Consider the following 24637-nt stretch of genomic DNA (forward strand, 5'->3'; position numbering starts at 1 on the left):
AATATTTGTGTACATGTTCATATTTCTATAGGTAAATCATATAACCACGTCGCTAAGAAGAGATGAATGATATACTTACGGCAGGAAGTGCAAAGAATGATATAGCAAAAACGCTGAAGCAGGAGGCAACAATTTTTCCCATCCACGTCCTGGGAACAGTGTCACCATACCCTATTGTTGTTACAGTTATCTGAGGAAGGTGAATTTAAGTCAGTTCTCTGAAACATTTGCAGAACAGCTAATGGTACCATAACTACAGTCACTCAAGTCATCAGCTGTAACTGACTTATCTGCAGCATTACCCCAAAGTGTTCAGAAATGTTTATCAGATGCAAACATGATACAGTACTGTAGTGTATACAAGGTGCTATCAAGTGAACTTTCATGCACTTCCTGGTTGAAATATAGCAGCAGTGTACATCAAAGTGCAGTACACTCCTTTGTGAAGTAGTGTAGCCAGTTTCAGTGCAGTCATCATTCCACTGAGGTTCAATGGGCATTTTAGTCGTGTTGTCAGTGCGTTGTTGCAATTTTTTTTGTAACAGACTGAAATAGTTGAAAGTGCAGTGTGTGTCCGAGTTGTTGTTCAAAGCTAGTGAAACTCTCAAAGTGCTTCAGCGAGCATCTGGCGATGAAGCAATGGGTTAGATAGTGTTATGAATGATTTTCTTGATTCAGAGCATGACAAATGCCAACTGAGGATGATGAATGCTCTGGTATACCTTTACCTTTGATGTACCTTTGAAGAGTTTCGAGAGTTTCACTACTCAGTGGTAAAACAGGTGGGACATGCACCTTTGACTACCCCAAAAAATGCCACACCCACATGGCAACAGGAGAGTGCAACTTCCCCTCCTGTAACTTATTTCACCCAGAAATGTGTCACTCATCAATCCATAAAAGAAAATGCTACAATGCATACTGCCAGGCACATCATCTAAGGGGGACAAGAAGACACATACCAGCCAGTCTATGGGAAACAAATGAGGGGAGCCACAACCCCTCTAGGGACAGAGCTTTTTTCAGGGCCAAGAGGGAAAAAAAGACTGGCAAGAAATGACAATTATCCTACACCAACTGAAAAGACTTCTGGAGCAGAGGCATGGACATTGGCCTCCACTCTAGAACAACAGATATTAGAGGAAGCAAATAAAGCCCCACTAAATTCCACCAATATAACAACATTTGCCTTTGCTAACATACAGGGTCTAAAGCCATCAAAAAACAACAAAATTCCTTACATCAAGGGACTGCTCACGGAGTCAAATGCAATGTTTGCAGCATTCACAGAGACCCACATAAAGGATCATTATGACAACGAAATATGGATCCCAGGTTATAACCTATTCAGATGCGACAGACTAAACAGGCAAGAAGGGGGACTGGGTTGGCTTGTACGTCACAGAGTCGCTCATTTGCTCAGAACTACTAAACACCTCAAATGATGCGGTTGAAGTCTTGGTAAAGACTGAAAACCTAAACCTTGTCATTGTGGTTGTATAAAAGTCTCCAGATGCAACTCTCCAGCAATTCCAAGAGCAGCTTTTGAAAATTGACCACTGTCTGGCAAATCTCCCAACTCCTGTCCTAAACATCTTACTACTAGGAGATTTCAACTTGAGACACCTAAAATGGAGGAGTATAGCAAACGATATTTTAGCAGAGATCACCCCAGGAGGCAGCTCAGATAAAAATTCACACATAAACACACACACGAACTATGAAATCTCTGCACCAAATTCACCTTAAATATTTAAGCCTACAAGACTAGAAAATACACTGGAACCCATCTTCACTAACAATGACGATCTGATACGTAATATAACCATATCAAAGACAATACACTCAGATGACAACATAATAGAGGTACAGACATGTATGCACAGGGCTCCTGACCAGCAAAATGTGATCAGTCATGAAGGTCTCTTCACAAAATTCAGTTTCAATAACAAAAACCTACAATGGGACCAAGTCAACCATGTCCTAAATGAAACAAGCTGGGAAGATATCCTAAACAACACGGATCCGAACATTTGCCTAGAAAAAATGAACTCTGTGGTTCTTGAGATCTGCTCAAGACACATTCCATTAAGAAAAAGAAAGAGAAGATGTAAACTAGAAAGAGAGAGACGCTCCCTATACAGATGAAGGCGAAAAGGCAGAGCTACTGAGAGGGTCCAATATATCTGAAGTACGAAGGGAGGCACTGGTCAGTGAAATTACAAATATCAAACTTAAGCTGAAGGAATCTTACAGGAGACAAGAATCTCAGGAAGAACTAAAAGCCATAAAGGAAATTGAAAAAAATAACAAAATACTTCTCTTATGACAAATCTAAGGAAAAAACAACATCCAGTATTGGGCCCCTGCTTAGGCAGGATGGGACATACACAGATGGCAGCCAAAAAAATGAGCAAGATATTAGTCCCAATACGACTCAGTGTTCAGTGAGCCGCTACCCAGACTAAGGGTCAACAATCCAAAGGAATTCTTTATGAATGAAACACAAAATTTGGTCATATAAAAAATTTCAGATATTATCCTAACTCCACAAGACTTTGAGAAGGCAATAAATGACATGCCCATGCACTCTGCCCCAGGCCCAGACTCGTGGAACTCCGTGTTCATCAAGAATTGCAAGAAGCCCCTTTCAGTTGCCTTCAGCATTCTATGGAGAGGGAGCATGGACACAAGGGTCATCCCACACATACTTAAAAACAACAGACATAGCCCCACTCCACAAAGATGGCAGTAAAGCAATTGCAAAGAACTACAGACTGATAGCACTAACATCCCACATGAAAATCTTTGAGAGGGTTCTAAGAAGCAAGATTGCCAACCACCTAGATACCCATCAATTGCACAACCCAGGGCAACACAGGTTTAGAGCAGGTTGCTCCTTCCTGTCCCAGCTCCTGGACCACTATGACAAGGTCCTGGATGCTGCTGAGGATAAACAAAATACAGATGTATACACAGACTTTGCAAAAGCTTTCGACGAGTGTGACCATGGTGTAATAGCACACAAAATGCGTGATAAAGGAATAACAGGAAAAGTTGGTAGATGGATCTATAACCTCCTGACAAATAGAACATAGAGTAACAGTAAACAAAGTAAAGTCCCAGGCAGCCATGGTGAAAAGCTCTGTTCCACAAGGCACAGTACTTGCTCCCATTCTATTCCTCTTCCTCATTTCTGACATAGGCAGAGATGTCAGCCATAGCTCCATGTCTTCCTATGCGGATGACACCTGGATTTCCATGGCAGTGACCTCCATCGAAGACACTGCAAGACTCCAAGCGGACATCAACCAAATCTTCAAATTCAAGTTTATTCTCTATAAGGGTTACAATGTGGGGTTTACAGGTTTTGGGTATTGTGTGGTTTACATATTATAAAATACTAATTACAGAGGGAGCCACTAGGACACCTAGCATGGCTAGGCATTTCAGGCAGACTTAGATTAATTCTTAACATTAAATTCTTACAGATTATGGTATTAAGGCTAAGTGCCTACATCATAATTTGTGAGTTTAGCAATGTGAATTCTTTTGTTTTGGCATAATACAAAGTGTCTATATTGGAGTATCATAGGCAAACTTATGACTAGTTAGGATTTATTATTTTAAGATGAAGATTAGTATTTCTGGGTTTATAGTCAGTGGGTGAGTGAGTGTAATTGTGAACCACCAGGTGGTTATCATGTAGTTAGTTGTCGGGGTGTATTAGGGAGATAAGATGTTTTCTAACTGTAGTTTTGAAAGTGATGAATGTGTCTGCAGTTCTAGAGTTTTCAGGTAGGGTGTTCCAGATTTTAGGTCCTTTGAAATACATTGAATTTTTGTAAAGGTTTAGTCGAACACATGGAATGTCATAGAGATGTTTGTGACTGGTGTTATGCCTGTGGATCCTGTCACAACTATCAAGAAAGCATTTTAGGTCAAGGTTAATATTGGAATTTAAGGTCCTGTAGATATAGATTGCACAGTAGTAAGTGTGGAAGTTCTGTACAGGGAGTAAGTTTAGATCTATGAAGAGTGGGGGGGTGTGTTGCCAGGGATGAGATTTAGTGATTATTCTTACTGCGGCTTTTTGTTGGGTTATTATTGGCTTTAGGTGTGTTGCTGCAGTTGAACCCCAAGCACAGATAGCATAGGTGAGGTATGGATATATAAGTGAATGGTATAGTGTGAGAAGGGCAGTTTGCGGCACGTAGTATCGTATCTTGGAGAGGATCCCCACCGTTTTGGATACTTTTTTTGTTATGTGTTGGATATGGGTGCTGAAATTTAGGTTGTTGTCGAGATATAGGCTAAGGAATTTGTCCTCATTATATCTGGCAATTAGTGTTGTCGATCTTAATGTTAAGTCGTGCAACTCCTGCTCTGCTACCAAACAATATAGTAGGTTTTGCCAGTGTTAAGTGTAAGTTTATTGGCTGTCATCCAAGTCGATATTTTGGGCCACTTAAAATAATATGAAGTTCAATGAGGAGAAATTTCAACTACTCAGATATGGAAAACTTGAGGAAATTAAAAATGTATCAGGGTATACGACAAATTCTAACCATACAATAGAGCAAAAAAGAAATGTGAAAGACCTGGGACTGATAATGTCAGAGGATCTCGCCTTCAAAGACCACAACAATGTATCTACCTCATCGGCTAGGAAAATGATAGGATGGATAATGAGAACCTTCAAAACTAGGGATGCCAAGCCCATGATGACACTCTTCAAATCGCTTGTTCTCTCTAGGCTGGAATACTGCTGTACACTAATGGCCCCCTTCAAGGTGGGCGACACTGCAGACTTGGAGAGAGTACAAAGAACTTTCACAGCACACATAGGTATGATAAAGCACCTATATTACTGGGAACAGTTGAAGGTCCTTGATCTGTATTCCCTGGAATGGAGGCGAGAGAGATACATGATAATATACACTTGGAAGGTCCTGGAGGGATTGGTACCAAACCTGCACTCAAAAATCACTCCCTATGAAAGCAAAAGACTCGGCAGGAGATGCAACAATTCCCCGATGAAAAGCAGAGGCGCCACGAGTACTTTGAGAGACAACACAATAAGTGTCCGGGGCCCAAATACTGCCTCCTAGTGTCCTGGTGGGGCTTCACCACGGAAGAAACTGTTTTTACACCTACTGCCTAGCAGCTAGCGTACATGGGGGACAAATTAAGGACCCCAATGGGTTAGACAGTCCTCGATGACGCACTGACTTTCTTGGGTTATCCTGGGTGGCTAACCCTCTGGGGTTAAAAATCCGAACGAAATCTTATCTTATCTTACCCCTGGCTGTCTTCAAGAAGGCACTGGACAGGCACCTAAAGTCAGTACCTGACCAACCGGGCTGTGGTTCGTACATCAGTTTCCATGCAGCCGGCAGTAACAGCCCGGTTGATCAGACCCTGATCCACCATGAGGCCTGGTCTCAGACCGAGCTGCGGGGGCGTTGACCCCCGAAACCCTCTCCAGGTAAACTCTGGTCTATCAGGCTGTTGCTGCTGGAGGCCTGCTGCCCCACATATCCACCACAGCCTGGTTGATCTGACACCTGGTGAAGATGCTTGGTCATCCATCATCAATAACAAACACCAACATTGAAAAAGTGAGGAAGGTTATTCATAAAGATTGTCATTAGAGTATCCAGGACATTGCAAGTGCTGTGGTGAGTGCATGAGGTGAGTGGCTGCAAAATGCCCTGCTTGCTGACTGAAGACCAGAAAGATCATCGTTTTCCGGCCAAAAGCAACATGGTGTTTGTCCCCCTACCTTCCCCTACTCCCCAGATCTAGCCCCCTGTGACTTCTTTCTCTTCGCAAAAATAAAAATGGTACACTACGGGCAGCATTTTAACTACCTTTAAGATAAGATAAAGATAAGAGATTCAAGCGGAATCACAGGCTGTGTTAGATGCTGTTAGAAAAGTTCCAGAAATGTTTCATGATGTGGCAGAGGTGCTGGTATCAATGTACAGTCTGCCATGAAGAGTACTTCAAGGGAGACCACCTTAACCAGGTTAGGTAAGCCTAAACAGTCTTATTTTTTTTTTTCACAACAGTCCAGGAACTTTTTGAAAGCACCTTGTATATGTGAAATTACAGTGTTGTTAATATCTGAAAATTGCAAAAGAAAATTAAGTTTTCAACATGCTATGTCATAATTATTCAAGGTCAAAAACCCTCAATGCAGACTATGAGTTGTTCTTTGAAACTAGTGTAATTCATTACATCAAATTTGAGTGTGGTATAATACAGCTTAACTCAACAATTGCTTGTCACTACTGCATCTCTGTAACAAAATTTTAACATGAATACATTTTAAAATAAAATTTAACATATTGTAATTGTGCTAGGTAATCAAAATTTTAATTAAGCAATAATAGTACAGTACAGTACTTGAAAAATAAGCATACATGTGTGTATACTGGACACTGATATTTTATGTGATTCCCTATTATAATGACTAAAGTATTTTTGATGTTAATATCAAGGTAGACCGGGTCCTTTATAGCCCCCTTAAAGTCAACTGGATTGAACACACAAGGAACTAAGATTACAAATATTCTTACTTGACTACTACAGTACACATACTTGACACTATGACTACACACACTTACCTGACATGACTACTACAGTACACACACTTGGCACTACAAGTACTACAGTACATACACTTGACACTATGACTACTACAGTACACACACTTGGCACTACAAGTACTACAGTACATACACTTGACACTATGACTACTACAGTACACACACTTGGCACTACAAGTACTACAGTATATACACTTGACACTATGACTACTACAGTACACACACTTACTATTCCTCATGATGGTGCTAAGATGACATTTCCTGCTACAGTGTACAGTACATACCACTCCCCACCACAGAACTAAGATTACAACTACTACCACAGTATATACCAATCTCCACTAGAGCTGAGACTATTACTACAGGTCGGCCATCACTAATCCAGCATCATTGGAACCTGTAGTGTGCTGGATTACTGAGTTTGCCAGATTACAGAGTGGTTAGGTTAGAATACACTTAATTAACCTATCATCAGAGACTCTGCTACATCTTCCTCATTTTCATCACTGCTTTCTCCTTCACTGGTTTGCTGCTGTGTCTTTATAACCATCTGTACAATTTCTGATTCAGTATAATGATGAAATTTGAAATTATGCTAGCCGAAATTAGTGCCGGATTACTGATGGAACTGGATAACTGATTACCCGATTAGTGATGGCTGGCCTGTACTACTACCTACCACAATTCCTACATATACTGTACTTACCACACCCCACCACAAAGCATCAGCATAGCTGGAGAAATCACCTTCTTCCTCATCTTCATCATCTTTTTTCTCCGCAAGGTACACAAAATAGGACGAAAATATCAGGCCCAAAAACCCAATGTAAAGAGTTGTTATCAACTCCTGTTGACATACAAAATGAATATTAGATCTATGCAAAGGTAAAATAAAAAATTATCAAATGTATCTATCGCTGTACAACAGGGCTTTACAGTGAAGCTCTGTAAAGCCCTGCTTTACAACGCTTCGCTTTATGGCATTTTGCCAATGCAGTGGGTTTCAATTATACCCATTCTTCATTTATTCAGGCTTCATACAATAAATATATTCACTATCAGTTAAGGACAAAAATATTTTAAGGTAAATAGTGTGTGTAATGTATATATATTTTTTAGGCCTAGCTCTATTAATACATGTTATCAGGCTTTTATATGCATTTGAAAGTGAAAAATGCCATGATTCACTCTACAGTGATTTTTGCTGTACAGCAGTAGCCCAGAACCTAACCTGCTGTATAAGCAGAGCCCTCTTGTACTGTATAATAACCTAAATGACAAAGTATTTAATAACTAAAGGTGTATTTTAACAGCCACTAAGTACATAATGTCATTACTGTAATAAATTACTGGTTGTAAATTCAGTACAGTGGAGGCTACTGACTTTGTAATTTTTGGAGTGTTTAGCAGGGTAATGTTTTTGAAAGAATTCATGGAAATCGGTTAGCTGGACGTGAATTCTGGAGGTGGGAAGAACAGTACTCGCATTCTGAAAGAAGGAGTGGGGATGCTGTAGTTTGGAAGGTCATCTGAACTGTGAGATCAGCATGCTTGTGGTGAGACAGCTACTGAATGAATGGAAAATGCATTTCTTCTCTTCTTTGGGTCATTCTGCCCTGTGGGGAGACAACAGGTGTGTTGCTATTCCATTTCATTTTAAAAGAACTAGAACCTTTGCTGGTGTTTAAAAAAGTGTTATGTCCAGTATTTACCTTTTTAGTAAGCATGGGTTGTAAGATTTAAAAAATATTTGATATCTGGTATCAGATTTTTTATGTAATTTGATATTACACAACAAATACATCATCTGATATAATTTATTCTCTGGTGTTTCATTATTTCTGTAAATACACTGTAGCTGGTATTAGGTGAGTTATAGGACATTTAACACCAGCCATCTCTCACAGAGGTAGGGTGACCCAAAAAAAAGTTAACACTCGCCATCATTCATTCAATAGCTGTCTCGCCAGCAGCAAAGATTAAATATTAAAGATTTTATTTCTTTGCAAAGGTTACAATGTGTTATTACAATTTTGATTTGTTAAGTACAAAGAAAGCCACTGTCATGCCGGGGCATTTCAGGCAAACTAATCGTAGTACATGATAACTACTTTAATCTAGACAAGATAAGAATGGTTAACTTTTTAATAAATCTTTATTTTATCTTAATACTAATGCGAGGTAGTGAGGGTGAAGGTTTGTAAGAATAATAATCTTGAAGTTGCACATAACAACAATATTACAATTAATGGTTCAAACAGTAATATTTTATGGATTGACAGATATTTTAATAGACTAGAGGCCATATATAATATAATATTTGGGAGAGTTGCTTCAAACTGATTAGAAGTTGTTCTGGTTGATTTGGTTAGTATTGAGAGATGAGATGATTTTTAAGCATAGCCCTAAATTTGTAAAATTTAATTAAATTAAAAATAAAATTCCTTATTTCTCTGTTAGTAAGTAAGTAAGTTTATTCAGGTATACACAAATAGTTACATAAATTATCATACATAGCAGCATATGTGTAGAGAACCTGGGATAACCCAAAAAAGTCAGACAGAGTGACTTATTTCCATTGGGGTCCTTTTACCTTATTATTATAATATAAAGATTATAATGTCTTATTATTATTCTATAATGGAAATAACATCTTATTATCATACTAAAAAGACTATCTATTACACGAGGGTCACTAAAACTATCTACAATACGAGGGTCATTACTGGGAATACGGTAAAATTACACGTGTGTTAGCTAAAAAAAAAATAAAAAATCATTCCCCTCCCTTTCTGTAGCTACATTCATCAGACACCTTTTGGCACTCTTCTTGAACTGGTTCATGCTATGACTGGCTTTGACATGTGCAGGCAGTCTGTTCCATTCCTTTACTGCTGTACAATAAAAGGTGTTTGAAGCCTGGCCACTGACTGTGGGTACTACAAAGTTGTGCTCTCCCCCCCTAGTACTATGATTGCTTTGGTTCCCAACCTTGACAAAATTGACAGCAAGATATTCTGGACACTGTGAGCAATTTTATAAACATGATTTAGCTTCAGTTGTTTTACTCTTTCTTCAACATTCAGCATATCTAACTGCTGTAATTCATCCTGGCCTACATGCTCTCTTCGACCCAGGTCCAGGATGAATCTTACTATTTTGTTCTGGGTGATTTGCAGTCTATCTTTAGTTTTTTTGTCAAGGCAGAGTACCATGAAGAGCAAGTGTAATCCATATGACACTGTATAAAGGCTAGACATAGGGTCCTGCGAGCCTCAGTAGGTAGACACTGTGCTTGTCTATAGAGGAATTTCAGTCTGGCACTCGCTTTCTTTACCACACTGATCCCTATCAATTCTCCTGACATGCATGGGTCAAAGGTGATTCCTAGATATTTTACAATGTGGGGTTTACATATAAAATATTATTGCATATTATAAAATATTTATTACAAAGAAGGCCACTAGTGTGCCTACATATGCCTTGGCATTTCGGGTAGGTAGTGAATTCCAGATCTTCGGGCCCTTTATGTGCATTGCATTTTTGCATTGTGTGAGACTGACATGCAGGATGTCAAAGAATGCCTTGTGCCTTGTACGTATTGTGATTGTGCATTCATTGTAGCTATCATGGAGAAGTTTAAGCAGAGAGTTTACATTGGAGTTTGATGTTCTGTATATATAGCAGGCACAGTATGAGTGTATGTCTCGTACATTTAGAAGGTTCAGGCTTTTGAAAAGTGGTGGGGTGTGCTGTCTGGCACAGGAGTTAGTAATCATCCACACAACAGCTTTTTGTTGGGTTATTGAAGGTTTAAGGTGGTTGGCTGTGGTTGATCCCCAGGCACATATACCATAGGTGAGGTAGGGATATATTAAAGAGTGGCATAGGGTAAGGAGTGTCATTTGGGGCACATAGTACCATATCTTGGAAATGCCTACTGATCTGGAAATTTTCTTGGATATATGCTGGATGTGGGAATGAAATTTAAGATTACAGTGGAACCTCGGTTTTCGTCATTAATTCATTTCAGAAAGTCTGATGAAAACCGAATTCGATGAAAACTGAAGCAATATTTCCCACAAGAAATAATGTAAATCCAATTAATCTGTTCCAGATACCCAAAAGTATTAACAAAAAATACATTTTATAGAGAATAACTATAGTTTTACATACAGAAAACAATGAGAAATAAATATAAAGGACTAATGAAATGGATAAATGAACATTTAGTATCACTTTTACCTTTATTGAAGACTATTGTTGGCGTATGAAAGACGTGAGGAGAGAAGAGGGAGGAGGAGAGGTTACTGGTTGGAAGGGGAATCCCCCTCCATTAGGGCTTCAGGTATCAAGTCCCTATCCGGGGTTACTTCCCTTCTTTGTCTTTAACTGGCAATGGGCCCCTGTCACACAAAAAATCTGTCTGGAGAGGTCTATTTCTGGCATCTCTCTAAGATTTGCCTAAAATGGGACAAGGCACTGTCATTGAACATGTTGCAGGCACGGCTTGCAACAGCTTTGTTAGGGTGATATTTCTCCACAAAACTTTGCAACTCACTCCACTTTGCACACACATCCTTAATCACTGAAGAAGGCACATTCTTCCCTGTCTCTTCCTCCTCCTCTGAAGCAATTTCCTCGGCTGCAATCTGTTGCTGTTTCAGTTGAAGGTATTGCAGCTCTTCAGTGGTTAGCTCTTCCCTGTGGTTGTCCACCAACTCTGCCACATCCTGGCCACTCACATAAAACCCCGTACTCTGCTACAAGTTCTTTCTTGAATTCTATCATGTTTCTCACTCTTTATCAAAGGGCTGGCACTCAGAACTTTCTTTAGCCCTATGGTGGCTTATTTAGTAGTCGAACTCAATAAACAAGCACAAAAAGACAATGGATTATTATGAAATGTTGCAGATGAACGCACAGGGTAATGCTCACTCGATGAGAAACAAAGCCAGACTGACTCAGAATGAGTGGGATGCTTTGTGTGGGTGCAGGCAGGCAAACACATTTGGTATGGCGGACCGACGAAAACAGAGGTGAAGAATGAAAACTTGGACAAAATTTTGATGAAAAAAGTCTTCTAAAATTGAATTCAATGAAAACCGAGGTTCCACTGTACAGTCAAGGTGAAGACCTAGAAATTTACCCTCAGTGTGTCTTGTAATGGTGGAACCATTTATCAATATATTAAGTTGGATATTTAAGGCTCTGTTTGCAAATAGCATGCAGTATGTTTTGTCTATGTTGAGAGTGAGTGTGTTGGTCATCATCCAAGTATATATTATTAATAGCTCGTTGTTTGTGGTGCCTCTATGTATAGCTGGGTTTGAGTGGGAGTAGACACAAGTAGTGTCTTCTGTGAATAAAACTGGTTTAAGGAGTTGAGATGCATTGGGGAGATCACTGACGTAGATGAGAAAGAGGAGTGGGCCTAGGACACTACCCTGGGGCACTTCAACAGCTACAGGCTGGATAGTGGAGTTGACTTCATTTGCGCATACATACTGGTGTCTATTGTTAAGGTAAGATTTTAGGTAAACGAGGGAATGTCCTCTTATGCCATAATGGTTTAGTTTTAGGTGCAGGAGATTGTGGTCCACTGTATCAAATGCTTTCTGTAAGTCAATGAAGAGCCCCAGTGGATATTCATTTTTATCGAGGGCTGTATATATTAGTTCTAGCATTTGTATAATAGCCCTCTCCTAAACTCGTTCTCAGGGTCAAAAATTTTTCAGAAAAAAAAAAAAATTATTTATCTTATGAAATGATAGAGAATCTTTTCCCAATCATAATGGCACCAAAAGTATGAAATTTGATGGAAAACTTACGGAATTATGCACTCGCAAAGTTAGCGGTTTCGACGATGTTTACACATCAGCGATTTTTGCCCAATTTGAGCCCTATTTTCAGCCAATTTCAGTGTACTAGTCGACAAAAATCATATCTATTTCACTAGAACTCCATTTTTTCATTGAATGAGTACAAGAAACCACCCATTTACCGATTTCAAGAATCCAATAAAGTGGTCAGAAATTGGCAATTTTGCCAATTTCACACAAATTTCAGAAGATGCCAATTTCAAAATAGGGTCCAGAATAAACAAGACAGATATTCCTGGCACTAAAATAACATTTTTTCTGTTCATTAGTCATGTCCCCACGCCCCTCTTACATCTCTTTTGCTTTCCACTTTGAATTTTTATTCTCACAAATAATAGAAGATTTACTGTTATGCAGACTACTGCATTAGTGTAGAAATGGTATAAATAATATCAGTGCACTTGTGAAAGAATATTAGACTCACCAGTTGACGTGTATTGGACGCTTAGCATGATATGTTTACTTTTGAAATTTGGTAAAAATCGAACATTTCTGCTACTTTGAGCTCAATTTCAAGGTAGTTTTCATTATGAAACCAATCAAAATCATCTCAATTTCTGTAATGTCTTCCATTCTATAAAATAAGACCAGGAAAACTAGAATAAATACCATACGAAAATACACTGCAAAGTCGCTGTTTTAAACCAAAAACACAGTCGGAGTTTTTTTTTTCTCATTATGCACTGTGTGCTGCAGAATTTTTTTCATACTGTGCACACTGACCACATAGACCCATTCTTTCATATGTAGGCCTACCAGCTTTCTCTAGATTTGAAGGCACTAGAATTTAGGCGTTCTAGTACGTTGACCCTGGTGTGTAAGCCGTACTAGTACGTCGGAAACCCTGAAAGGGTTAAGGATGTTGTTAGATATGAGGTAGGAGTAAAGTCATTTGTGTATTATTTTTCGAATATTTTAGAAAGTAAGGGCAAGTTTGATATAGGGTTATAGTTGTTCAGATCAGTTGGATCACCTCCTCTGAGGATCAGGGTAACCCTTGCTGTCTTGAGTATGGATGGGAAGGTTGAGGACTCAACAGATTTATTAAACAGTGTTGCAATAATGGGTGATAGAACATGAGCTGCTTTTTTATATATGAATGGTGGCAAATTATTTTGATCTCCTGCTTTGTTTTTTAATGATTTAATGATGAGTGAGAGTTCAGTAGAATTAGTTGGAGCTAGATATAGAGTATTTGGGTAGTTGCCAGTGTGGTAGTATTTCAGCTGAGTATTTGAGCTTGGGATTTTGCTTGCTAGCTTTGATCCTACAGTAGAGAAGAAGATATTAATTAAGTTTGTTGGCCATGTCTATAGGCTACTTTCGTTTTTCCTTTTGAGCCACCCCGCCTCGGTGGGATACGGCCGATGTGTTGAAAGGAAGAAAGAGTCTATAGGCTGTATGTACACAGACATCACTCACCCCTCCTTCAGAGTGCTAGCATTGTACCTCCCACCTCCATAACCCAAGTCCAATTAACTGGTTTTCCCTAAATCACTTTATAAATGTTACCTTGCTCACACTTAACAGCACATGAAGCCATAAAAACCACTTACAGTATCTGTCTATGTGAATATACAAGAATTTTCACCTCATCTTGTCTGTCAATTTTGTGATATTTATCTTTGTACCTAGCTGAGCATATTTGGCTTTATTCTTGAACTCTATATTGTACAGTAGATCTAAATTAGTAAGTTTATTCAGGTATACACAAGTACAGTTACATAGATTATCATACATAGCAGCATATGTATAGAGAACCTAGGATAACCTCAAAAAGTCAAAGTGACTTATTTCCATTGGGGTCCTTTTAATATCTTATTATTATACTATACTATTATACTTCCTAGGTAGTAGGTTGGTAGATAGCAACCGCCCAGGGAGGTACTACCATCCTGCCAAGTGAGTGTAAAACGAAAGCCTGTAATTGTTTTACATGATGGTAGGATTGCTGGTGTTTTTTGTCTGTCTCATAAACATGCAAGATTTCAAGTACGTCTTGCTGCTTCTACTTACACTTAGGTCACACTACACATACATGTACAAGCATATATATACACACCCCTCTGGGTTTTCTTCTATTTTCTTTCTAGTTCTTGTTCTTGTTTATTTCCTCTTATCTCCATGGGGAAGTGGAACAGAATTCTTCCTCCGTAAGCCATGCGTGTTGTAAGAGGCGACTAAAATGCCAGGAGCAAGGGGCTAGTAACCCCTTCTCCTGTATATACTATTACTAAATTTAAAACGAGAAACTTTTGTTTTTCTTTTTGGGCCACCCCACCTCAGTGGGATACGGCTGGTGCGTTGAAAGAAGACTATTATATTTCTTCTTTCTTTCAACACACCGGCCGTATCCCACCGAAGTGGGGTGGCCCAAAAGAAAAAAATGAAAGTTTCTCCTTTTACATTTAGTAATACAGTATATATACAGGAGAAGGGGTTACTAGCCCCTTGCTCCTGGCATTTTAGTCGCCTCTTACAACACGCATGGCTTACGGAGGAAGAATTCTGTTCCACTTCCCCATGGAGATAAGAGGAAATAAACAAGAACAAGAACTAGAAAGAAAATAGAAGAAACCCCAGAGGGGTGTGTATATATATGCTTGTACATGTATGTGTAGTGTGACCTAAGTATAAGTAGAAGTAGCAAGACGTACCTGAAATCTTGCATGTTCATGAGACAGAATGAAGGACACCAGCAATCCTACCATCATGTAAAACAATTACACAGGCTTTTGTTTTAGACTCGCTTGGCAGGATGGTAGTACCTCCCTGGGCGGTTGCTGTTTACCAACCTACTACCTAGGACTATTATACTTATATCATTAATTTATTTGTTTCTCTCCAAGCTGATAACTTTTTCTGGTTCAACACTAATTACATTGTTCAAGTTAAGCAAAGTTGATGCAAAGGAGAAATAAAGTGGTCCTAGGATGCTTCCTTGCAGCATCCCTATTTTGATGGGTTGAGCAGATGAAGTTGTTTATGGTCAGGTGTTGGAGTCTGTCACTGAGGTAATACTGTACATTATTATTTAGGAGAGTCTTTTATTCCATAACGTTTGAGTTTAAAAAGTAGGATGCTGTGATCTAGTGCATCAAAAGTTTTTCTTAGATCAATAGAAAGGCCTACGAATATTCACTGTGGCAATGTTTCACTCTCCAGGAGCTTGACAACGCTCCTGGAGAGCGAAATGTTGCCACAATAAAATGAATATTCATTGTTTACGAAGGATGTATTAGCTGAATCAAACAAGGTTTCAATCTGTCAGTCACAGTCACTGACATTTAGAATATACAATACTAAATCACTGTGTAATAAAAGAAGCTAACAGGAATCATTCACCATAATGTATACAGTACTTCAAGTTGATTCTTATATCTTGTATGAGTAACAGTGAAGTCTCCTGGTACATTCTTTCACAAAAACCAGAAATTATGTAAAGCTTGAAAAGCAATATCCCTGTGAACTCTTAAGCTATCTTTAAGCTGATTCTCCATGGGAAATCTGATATGTCAGTATCCGAGTTCAGAAATCAAAATTCTTTATTCAATTGCAGCCTAAAAGTGAGTCCTAAATTTTCTCAGTATTCTTGTGCTATTTGTTGGTATTGTATAAACAGGGAAATACATATTTGCTTAATTTCATTTTGAATTATCAGAGAGATTTCTATTATTACATTACTATTAAAAAGGAATATGACGGATATTATAAGAATTATTTTGCTGCTGTTCTTAATTTAAAGTAGAAAACTTGAGATTTCTCTCTACTAAGCCAAGAGGCTGTTACTTTCATTGTACTTAAAGTAGCATATAACTGGTTAATTTCTTAATAAAATACTGTACAGTAGATACAGTAATATAAAGAGGGGAGGGCTGCTCCATTTTGTTTGCTGAGTTTTCCCAAACAAATTTTTAACTATGATAAAACAGTCTTGACTCAGAACACAGCTTACTTGTCTATGTATGAAGACCACGGAGCCCAGTAGTCTCCATGTACCTCCCTGCCTGTCAACATGCAGCATACGCAAGATCTGCAGGAAGCGGATCCCTCTAATGGCAGATGTGGCAAACACCTGACCATTGGATCCCACACATAGAACCACTATCGATGCTACCACTACTATTAGATCTGTAGAAGGAAGGAAATAAAATTAGTTGTGTTTGGTAATTGGTGATTTATACTGGCATTAATCTGACAGCTGATTGTGGATGGTGGTGGTGATTTATGTTGTTAGTGATCATTTTTACTTGACAGTTTTATTATGCACCCTAGGAACATCCTCTGGGTAGTATAGTACTCACAAGATTACACTGGCACAATGAGTCCAGGGACTGAGCCCCAATATTCTGTTAGGTAGGCAGCAATTACATTAGTAATGAGTGTTTACTCTCCTCTCTCCCCTTCCTCTCCCTCTTGCATAAAAATATCACATATCTAATTGGCATTGACCAATAGTACAAGTCATGTGTAATTATGAATGACAGATAACTGCAGAGTCATGGCACTTGGGGATAAGGGAGAGAGGGAATCAGGTTAGGTTAGGTATGAGAACATGTGCTGTGACCTATGACCTATTCAACATCCAAACTGTCACGGACTTCCCGCTCCTCCACGCAATACACACATCAATACTATTGGCAATTTGATGCTACACACTGGTGATATCACGTGAAATTGGAATGTGGCAGAATGTATACAAACTTCAAATGAAATTAAGAGGGAAATGATTGGCTAAGTTAATGTTCACTAATAGTATATACTGTGTGTGTGTGTGTGTGTGTGTGTGTGTGTGTGTGTGTGTGTGTATATATATATATATATATTACTGAAGGGGGCAGTGAAGGAGAAAGGTCATATCAGTCAACATACACTATAAAGTTCACATAATACACTTGGTAGTCATCCCCAAAAATACAGTGTATAACCCACCTTAAAATACAATAAGCTTGCCCAGACTACTTACAAAACAAACTCCCAGAATCCTACTCCCCTCCTTCCCAAATAAATTGTAAGACTCGCCTATAATACAAATTGGTTTCCTTATAAAACGTATCCTGCCGAAGAAGCCCATGTACTTGGAACGGCAGCCAGCAGCCCACATCCGTACTGCGTACTCCACGCCGAAGAACACCACCAGACAGATCTCCTGCAGAAGGGACACACACATGTTACAAAGGTCCCAATGGAAATAAGTCACTTTGACTTTTTTCAGGTTATCCCAGGTAATTTACATTCTGATAATTATACTTACGTGTACCTGTGCCTAAATAAACTTGTTATAAATGGTATGCAAGTTGATGAATACTACACGCCTGCATGGTCCACGTGGGTTTAGCATACATGAATATAATGCTGGTAAATGGCTACTAATTCCAAGAACACACAGCCTAATACAAGACTCAAATCACTCTTCAATATCCCACATGTCCATCTCTCCCAATGCAACAGTGTTATGCACATAAAGGGCCTGAAGATCTGGAATTCATTGTCAGAACACACTAAGGACCCCTGCCTGCAAATCAATTTAAGGCCCTACTTAGAAATCACCTCATCACCCAAAATTAACCAGACAAATACTTTACTTAATACCTACCAGTTACTGAAGTTTCTAAATAATTTAAGACTGCCCAACTATTTGATGATCTACTTTGAACTTAAAATTGTTTCAATTTCATTACTGTATATTGCTGATGATTGCTCAACCATTTACTCATTACTCCAAACTTAGAAGTGTTTCAATCTCGTTTTCAAATGTACTAAATTGTAATACTTCATACTGTAAATTGTTTTAACTTGTTCTAAATTATAATACAGTGGACCCCCGGTTAACGAACTTTTTTCATTCCAATAGTATGTTCAGGTGCCAGTACTGACCGAATTTTTTCCCATAAGGAATATTGTGAAGTAGATTAGTCCATTTCAGACCCCCAAACATACACGTACAAACGCACTTACATAAATACACTTACATAATTGGTCGCATTTGGAGGTGATCGTTAAGCAGGGGTCCACTGTACTGTATTTTTCATAAACTACGTATATCAAAACTGTAGTTATTCTACAACGAACTGCACAACTAGACTTATTACAGCCATACAGCATTACCTAATAGAATGCTCAATTCTATTAGGTAATGCTGTAATTTTAAGTTTGCCCGAAATGCTCTGCATTTTGGGCCAAAGCAGCATGGGTTCGACTCCTTGGCCAGTCACAGTGTTGTTATTGATATATATATATATATATGTGTCGTGCCGAATATGTAAAACTGGTTAGTTAGCAAGAACTCATTTAAAATTAAGTCCTTTCTAAAATTTTCCCTTATATGTTTAAAGATATATTTTTTTCATTAATGTTGATGTAAAAATTTATAATATTGTACCAAAAGGAACTTAGAAAACTTACGTAACCTTATTATAACAAGCGCAAGTTATTTTAGCCTAACCCAACTAAATATATTTTAGATTTGTTTACAATAATTTAGTACTAAACAAACACAGTGAAATATATTTTTTCATTAGGTTCAGAATGATTTTGGCGAAATTATTGCATACACAAATTTTCGCTTGTCCTATATGGCAAGATGAGCGTTGCTATTTAAGCCAAGATCGCAAGTTCTGCCTATTCGGCACGACATATATATATATATTTTTTATTATCACACTGGCCGATTCCCACCAAGGCAGGGTGGCCCGAAAAAGAAAAACTTTCACCATCATTCACTCCATCACTGTCTTGCCAGAAGGGTGCTTTACACTACAGTTTTTAAACTGCAACATTAACACCCCTCCTTCAGAGTGCAGGCACTGTACTTCCCATCTCCAGGACTCAAGTCCGGCCTGCCGGTTTCCCTGAACCCCTTCATAAATGTTACTTTGCTCACACTCCAACAGCACGTCAAGTATTAAAAACCATTTGTCTCCATTCACTCCTATCAAACACGCTCACGCATGCCTGCTGGAAGTCCAAGCCCCTCACACACAAAACCTCCTTTACCCCCTCCCTCCAACCTTTCCTAGGCCGACCCCTACCCCGCCTTCCTTCCACTACAGACTGATACACTCTTGAAGTCACTCTGTTTCGCTCCATTCTCTCTACATGTCCGAACCACCTCAACAACCCTTCCTCAGCCCTCTGGACAACAGTTTTGGTAATCCTGCACCTCCTCCTAACTTCCAAACTACGAATTCTCTGCATTATATTCACATCACACATTGTCCTCAGACATGACATCTCCACTGCCTCCAGCCTTCTCCTCGCTGCAACATTCATCACCCATACTTCACACCCATATAAGAGCATTGGTAAAAGTATACTCTCATACATTCCCCTCTTTGCCTCCAAGGACAAAGTTCTTTGTCTCCACAGACTCCTAAGTGCACCACTCACTCTTTTCCCCTCATCAATTCTATGATTCACCTCATCTTTCATAGACCCATCCGCTGACACGTCCACTCCCAAATATCTGAATACATTCACCTCCTCCATACTCTCTCCCTCCAATCTGATATTCAATCTTTCATCACCTAATCTTTTTGTTATCCTCATAACCTTACTCTTTCCTGTATTCACCTTTAATTTTCTTCTTTTGCACACCCTACCAAATTCATCCACCAATCTCTGCAACTTCTCTTCAGAATCTCCCAAGAGCACAGTGTCATCAGCAAAGAGCAGCTGTGACAACTCCCACTTTGTGTGTGATTCTTTATCTTTTAACTCCACGCCTCTTGCCAAGACCCTCGCATTTACTTCTCTTACAACCCCATCTATAAATATATTAAACAACCACGGTGACATCACACATCCTTGTCTAAGGCCTACTTTTACTGGGAAAAAAATTTCCCTCTTTCCTACATACTCTAACTTGAGCCTCACTATCCTCGTAAAAACTCTTCACTGCTTTCAGTAACCTACCTCCCACACCATACACTTGCAACATCTGCCACATTGCCCCCCTATCCACCCTGTCATACGCCTTTTCCAAATCCATAAATGCCACAAAGACCTCTTTAGCCTTATCTAAATACTGTTCACTTACATGTTTCACTGTAAACACCTGGTTCACACACCCCCTACCTTTCCTAAAGCCTCCTTGTTCATCTGCTATCCTATTCTCTGTCTTACTCTTAATTCTTTCAATAATAACTCTACCATACACTTTACCAGGTATACTCAGCAGACTTATCCCCCTATAATTTTTGCACTCTCTTTTATCCCCTTTGCCTTTATACAAAGGAACTATGCATGCTCTCTGCCAATCCCTAGGTACCTTACCCTCTTCCATACATTTATTAAATAATTGCACCAACCACTCCAAAACTATATCCCCACCTGCTTTTAACATTTCTATCTTTATCCCATCAATCCCGGCTGCCTTACCCCCTTTCATTTTACCTACTGCCTCACGAACTTCCCCCACACTCACAACTGGCTCTTCCTCACTCCTACAAGATGTTATTCCTCCTTGTCCTATACACGAAATCACAGCTTCCCTATCTTCATCAACATTTAACAATTCCTCAAAATATTCCCTCCATCTTCCCAATACCTCTAACTCTCCATTTAATAACTCTCCTCTCCTATTTTTAACTGACAAATCCATTTGTTCTCTAGGCTTTCTTAACTTGTTAATCTCACTCCAAAACTTTTTCTTATTTTCAACAAAATTTGTTGATAACATCTCACCCACTCTCTCATTTGCTCTCTTTTTACATTGCTTCACCACTCTCTTAACCTCTCTCTTTTTCTCCATATACTCTTCCCTCCTTGCATCACTTCTACTTTGTAAAAACTTCTCATATGCTAACTTTTTCTCCCTTACTACTCTCTTTACATCATCATTCAACCAATCGCTCCTCTTCCCTCCCGCACCCACTTTCTTGTAACCACAAACTTCTGCTGAACACTCTAACACTACATTTTTAAACCTACCCCATACCTCTTCGACCCCATTGCCTATGCTCTCATTAGCCCATCTATCCTCCAATAGCTGTTTATATCTTACCCTAACTGCCTCCTCTTTTAGTTTATAAACCTTCACCTCTCTCTTCCCTGATACTTCTATTCTCCTTGTATCCCATCTACCTTTTACTCTCAGTGTAGCTGCAACTAGAAAGTGATCTGATATATCTGTGGCCCCTCTATAAACATGTACATCCTGAAGTCTACTCAACAGTCTTTTATCTACCAATACATAATCCAACAAACTACTGTCATTTCGCCCTACATCATATCTTGTATACTTATTTATCCTCTTTTTCTTAAAATATGTATTACCTATAACTAAACCCCTTTCTATACAAAGTTCAATCAAAGGGCTCCCATTATCATTTACACCTGGCACCCCAAACTTACCTACCACACCCTCTCTAAAAGTTTCTCCTACTTTAGCATTCAGGTCCCCTACCACAATTACTCTCTCACTTGGTTCAAAGGCTCCTATACATTCACTTAACATCTCCCAAAATCTCTCTCTCTCCTCTGCATTCCTCTCTTCTCCAGGTGCATACACGCTTATTATGACCCACTTCTCGCATCCAACCTTTACTTTAATCCACATAATTCTTGAATTTACACATTCATATTCTCTTTTCTCCCTCCCTACCTGATCATTCAACACTATATATATATATATATATATATATATATATATATATATATATATATATATATATATATATATATAGGTAGTAGGTTGGTAGACAGCAACCACCCAGGGAAGTACTACCGTCCTGCCAGATGACTGTGAAACAAAAACCTGTAACTGTTTTGCATGATGGTAGGATTGCTGGTTTCTTTTTCTGTCTCATAAACACGCTAAGATAACAGGGATATCTTGCTACTCCTACTTACACTTTGGTCACACTTCACAGACACGCACATGCATATATATATATACATACATCTAGGTTTTTCTCCTTTTTCTAAATAGCTCTTGTTCTTTTTTATTTCTTCTATTGTCCATGGGGAAGTGGAAAAGAATCTTTCCTCCGTAAGCCATGCGTGTCGTATGAGGCGACTAAAATGCCGGGAGCAATGGGCTAGTAACCCCTTCTCCTGTATACAATTACTAAAAAAGAGAAGAAGAAAAACTTTATAAAACTGGGTTGCTTAAATGTGCGTGGATGTAGTGCGGATGACAAGAAACAGATGATTGCTGATGTTATGAATGAAAAGAAGTTGGATGTCCTGGCCCTAAGCGAAACAAAGCTGAAGGGGGTAGGAGAGTTTCAGTGGGGGGAAATAAATGGGATTAAATCTGGAGTATCTGAGAGAGTTAGAGCAAAGGAAGGGGTAGCAGTAATGTTAAATGATCAGTTATGGAAGGAGAAAAGAGAATATGAATGTGTAAATTCAAGAATTATGTGGATTAAAGTAAAGGTTGGATGCGAGAAGTGGGTCATAATAAGCGTGTATGCACCTGGAGAAGAGAGGAATGCAGAGGAGAGAGAGAGATTTTGGGAGATGTTAAGTGAATGTATAGGAGCCTTTGAACCAAGTGAGAGAGTAATTGTGGTAGGGGACTTGAATGCTAAAGTAGGAGAAACTTTTAGAGAGGGTGTGGTAGGTAAGTTTGGGGTGCCAGGTGTAAATGATAATGGGAGCCCTTTGATTGAACTTTGTATAGAAAGGGGTTTAGTTATAGGTAATACATATTTTAAGAAAAAGAGGATAAATAAGTATACACGATATGATGTAGGGCGAAATGACAGTAGTTTGTTGGATTATGTATTGGTAGATAAAAGACTGTTGAGTAGACTTCAGGATGTACATGTTTATAGAGGGGCCACAGATATATCAGATCACTTTCTAGTTGTAGCTACACTGAGAGTAAAAGGTAGATGGGATACAAGGAGAATAGAAGCATCAGGGAAGAGAGAGGTGAAGGTTTATAAACTAAAAGAGGAGGCAGTTAGGGTAAGATATAAACAGCTATTGGAGGATAGATGGGCTAATGAGAGCATAGGCAATGGGGTCGAAGAGGTATGGGGTAGGTTTAAAAATGTAGTGTTAGAGTGTTCAGCAGAAGTTTGTGGTTACAGGAAAGTGGGTGCAGGAGGGAAGAGGAGCGATTGGTGGAATGATGATGTAAAGAGAGTAGTAAGGGAGAAAAAGTTAGCATATGAGAAGTTTTTACAAAGTAGAAGTGATGCAAGGAGGGAAGAGTATATGGAGAAAAAGAGAGAGGTTAAGAGAGTGGTGAAGCAATGTAAAAAGAGAGCAAATGAGAGAGTGGGTGAGATGTTATCAACAAATTTTGTTGAAAATAAGAAAAAGTTTTGGAGTGAGATTAACAAGTTAAGAAAGCCTAGAGAACAAATTGATTTGTCAGTTAAAAATAGGAGAGGAGAGTTATTAAATGGAGAGTTAGAGGTATTGGGAAGATGGAAGGAATATTTTGAGGAATTGTTAAATGTTGATGAAGATAGGGAAGCTGTGATTTCGTGTATAGGGCAAGGAGGAATAACATCTTGTAGGAGTGAGGAAGAGCCAGTTGTGAGTGTGGGGGAAGTTCGTGAGGCAGTAGGTAAAATGAAAGGGGGTAAGGCAGCCGGGATTGATGGGATAAAGATAGAAATGTTAAAAGCAGGTGGGGATATAGTTTTGGAGTGGTTGGTGCAATTATTTAATAAATGTATGGAAGAGGGTAAGGTACCTAGGGATTGGCAGAGAGCATGCATAGTTCCTTTGTATAAAGGCAAAGGGGATAAAAGAGAGTGCAAAAATTATAGGGGGATAAGTCTGTTGAGTGTACCTGGTAAAGTGTATGGTAGAGTTATAATTGAAAGAATTAAGAGTAAGACGGAGAATAGGATAGCAGATGAACAAGGAGGCTTTAGGAAAGGTAGGGGGTGTGTGGACCAGGTGTTTACAGTGAAACATATAAGTGAACAGTATTTAGATAAGGCTAAAGAGGTCTTTGTGGCATTTATGGATTTGGAAAAGGCGTATGACAGGGTGGATAGGGGGGCAATGTGGCAGATGTTGCAAGTGTATGGTGTAGGAGGTAGGTTACTGAAAGCAGTGAAGAGTTTTTACGAGGATAGTGAGGCTCAAGTTAGAGTATGTAGGAAAGAGGGAAATTTTTTCCCAGTAAAAGTAGGCCTTAGACAAGGATGTGTGATGTCACCGTGGTTGTTT

At 39.0% G+C, this 24637-nt stretch overlaps 1 protein-coding gene across 1 annotated transcript in view; it reads right to left on the reverse strand.

The window, feature by feature from the left end:
• The window catches only part of LOC128689368 (potassium voltage-gated channel subfamily KQT member 1-like), a 773858-nt gene that overhangs the window by 38699 nt on the left and 710522 nt on the right, over positions 1-24637 (reverse strand). The window contains exons 5-8 of the mRNA XM_070086168.1: positions 17519-17645; positions 16452-16627; positions 7321-7461; positions 80-190 (exon numbers count right to left, since the gene is read on the reverse strand). Of these exons, the coding sequence (XP_069942269.1) occupies positions 80-190; positions 7321-7461; positions 16452-16627; positions 17519-17645 (555 nt within the window). The remainder of the gene's footprint in view (positions 1-79; positions 191-7320; positions 7462-16451; positions 16628-17518; positions 17646-24637) is intronic.

The sequence above is a fragment of the Cherax quadricarinatus genome, chromosome 18, assembly GCF_038502225.1.
Source record: "Cherax quadricarinatus isolate ZL_2023a chromosome 18, ASM3850222v1, whole genome shotgun sequence".
NCBI lineage: Eukaryota > Metazoa > Arthropoda > Malacostraca > Decapoda > Parastacidae > Cherax > Cherax quadricarinatus.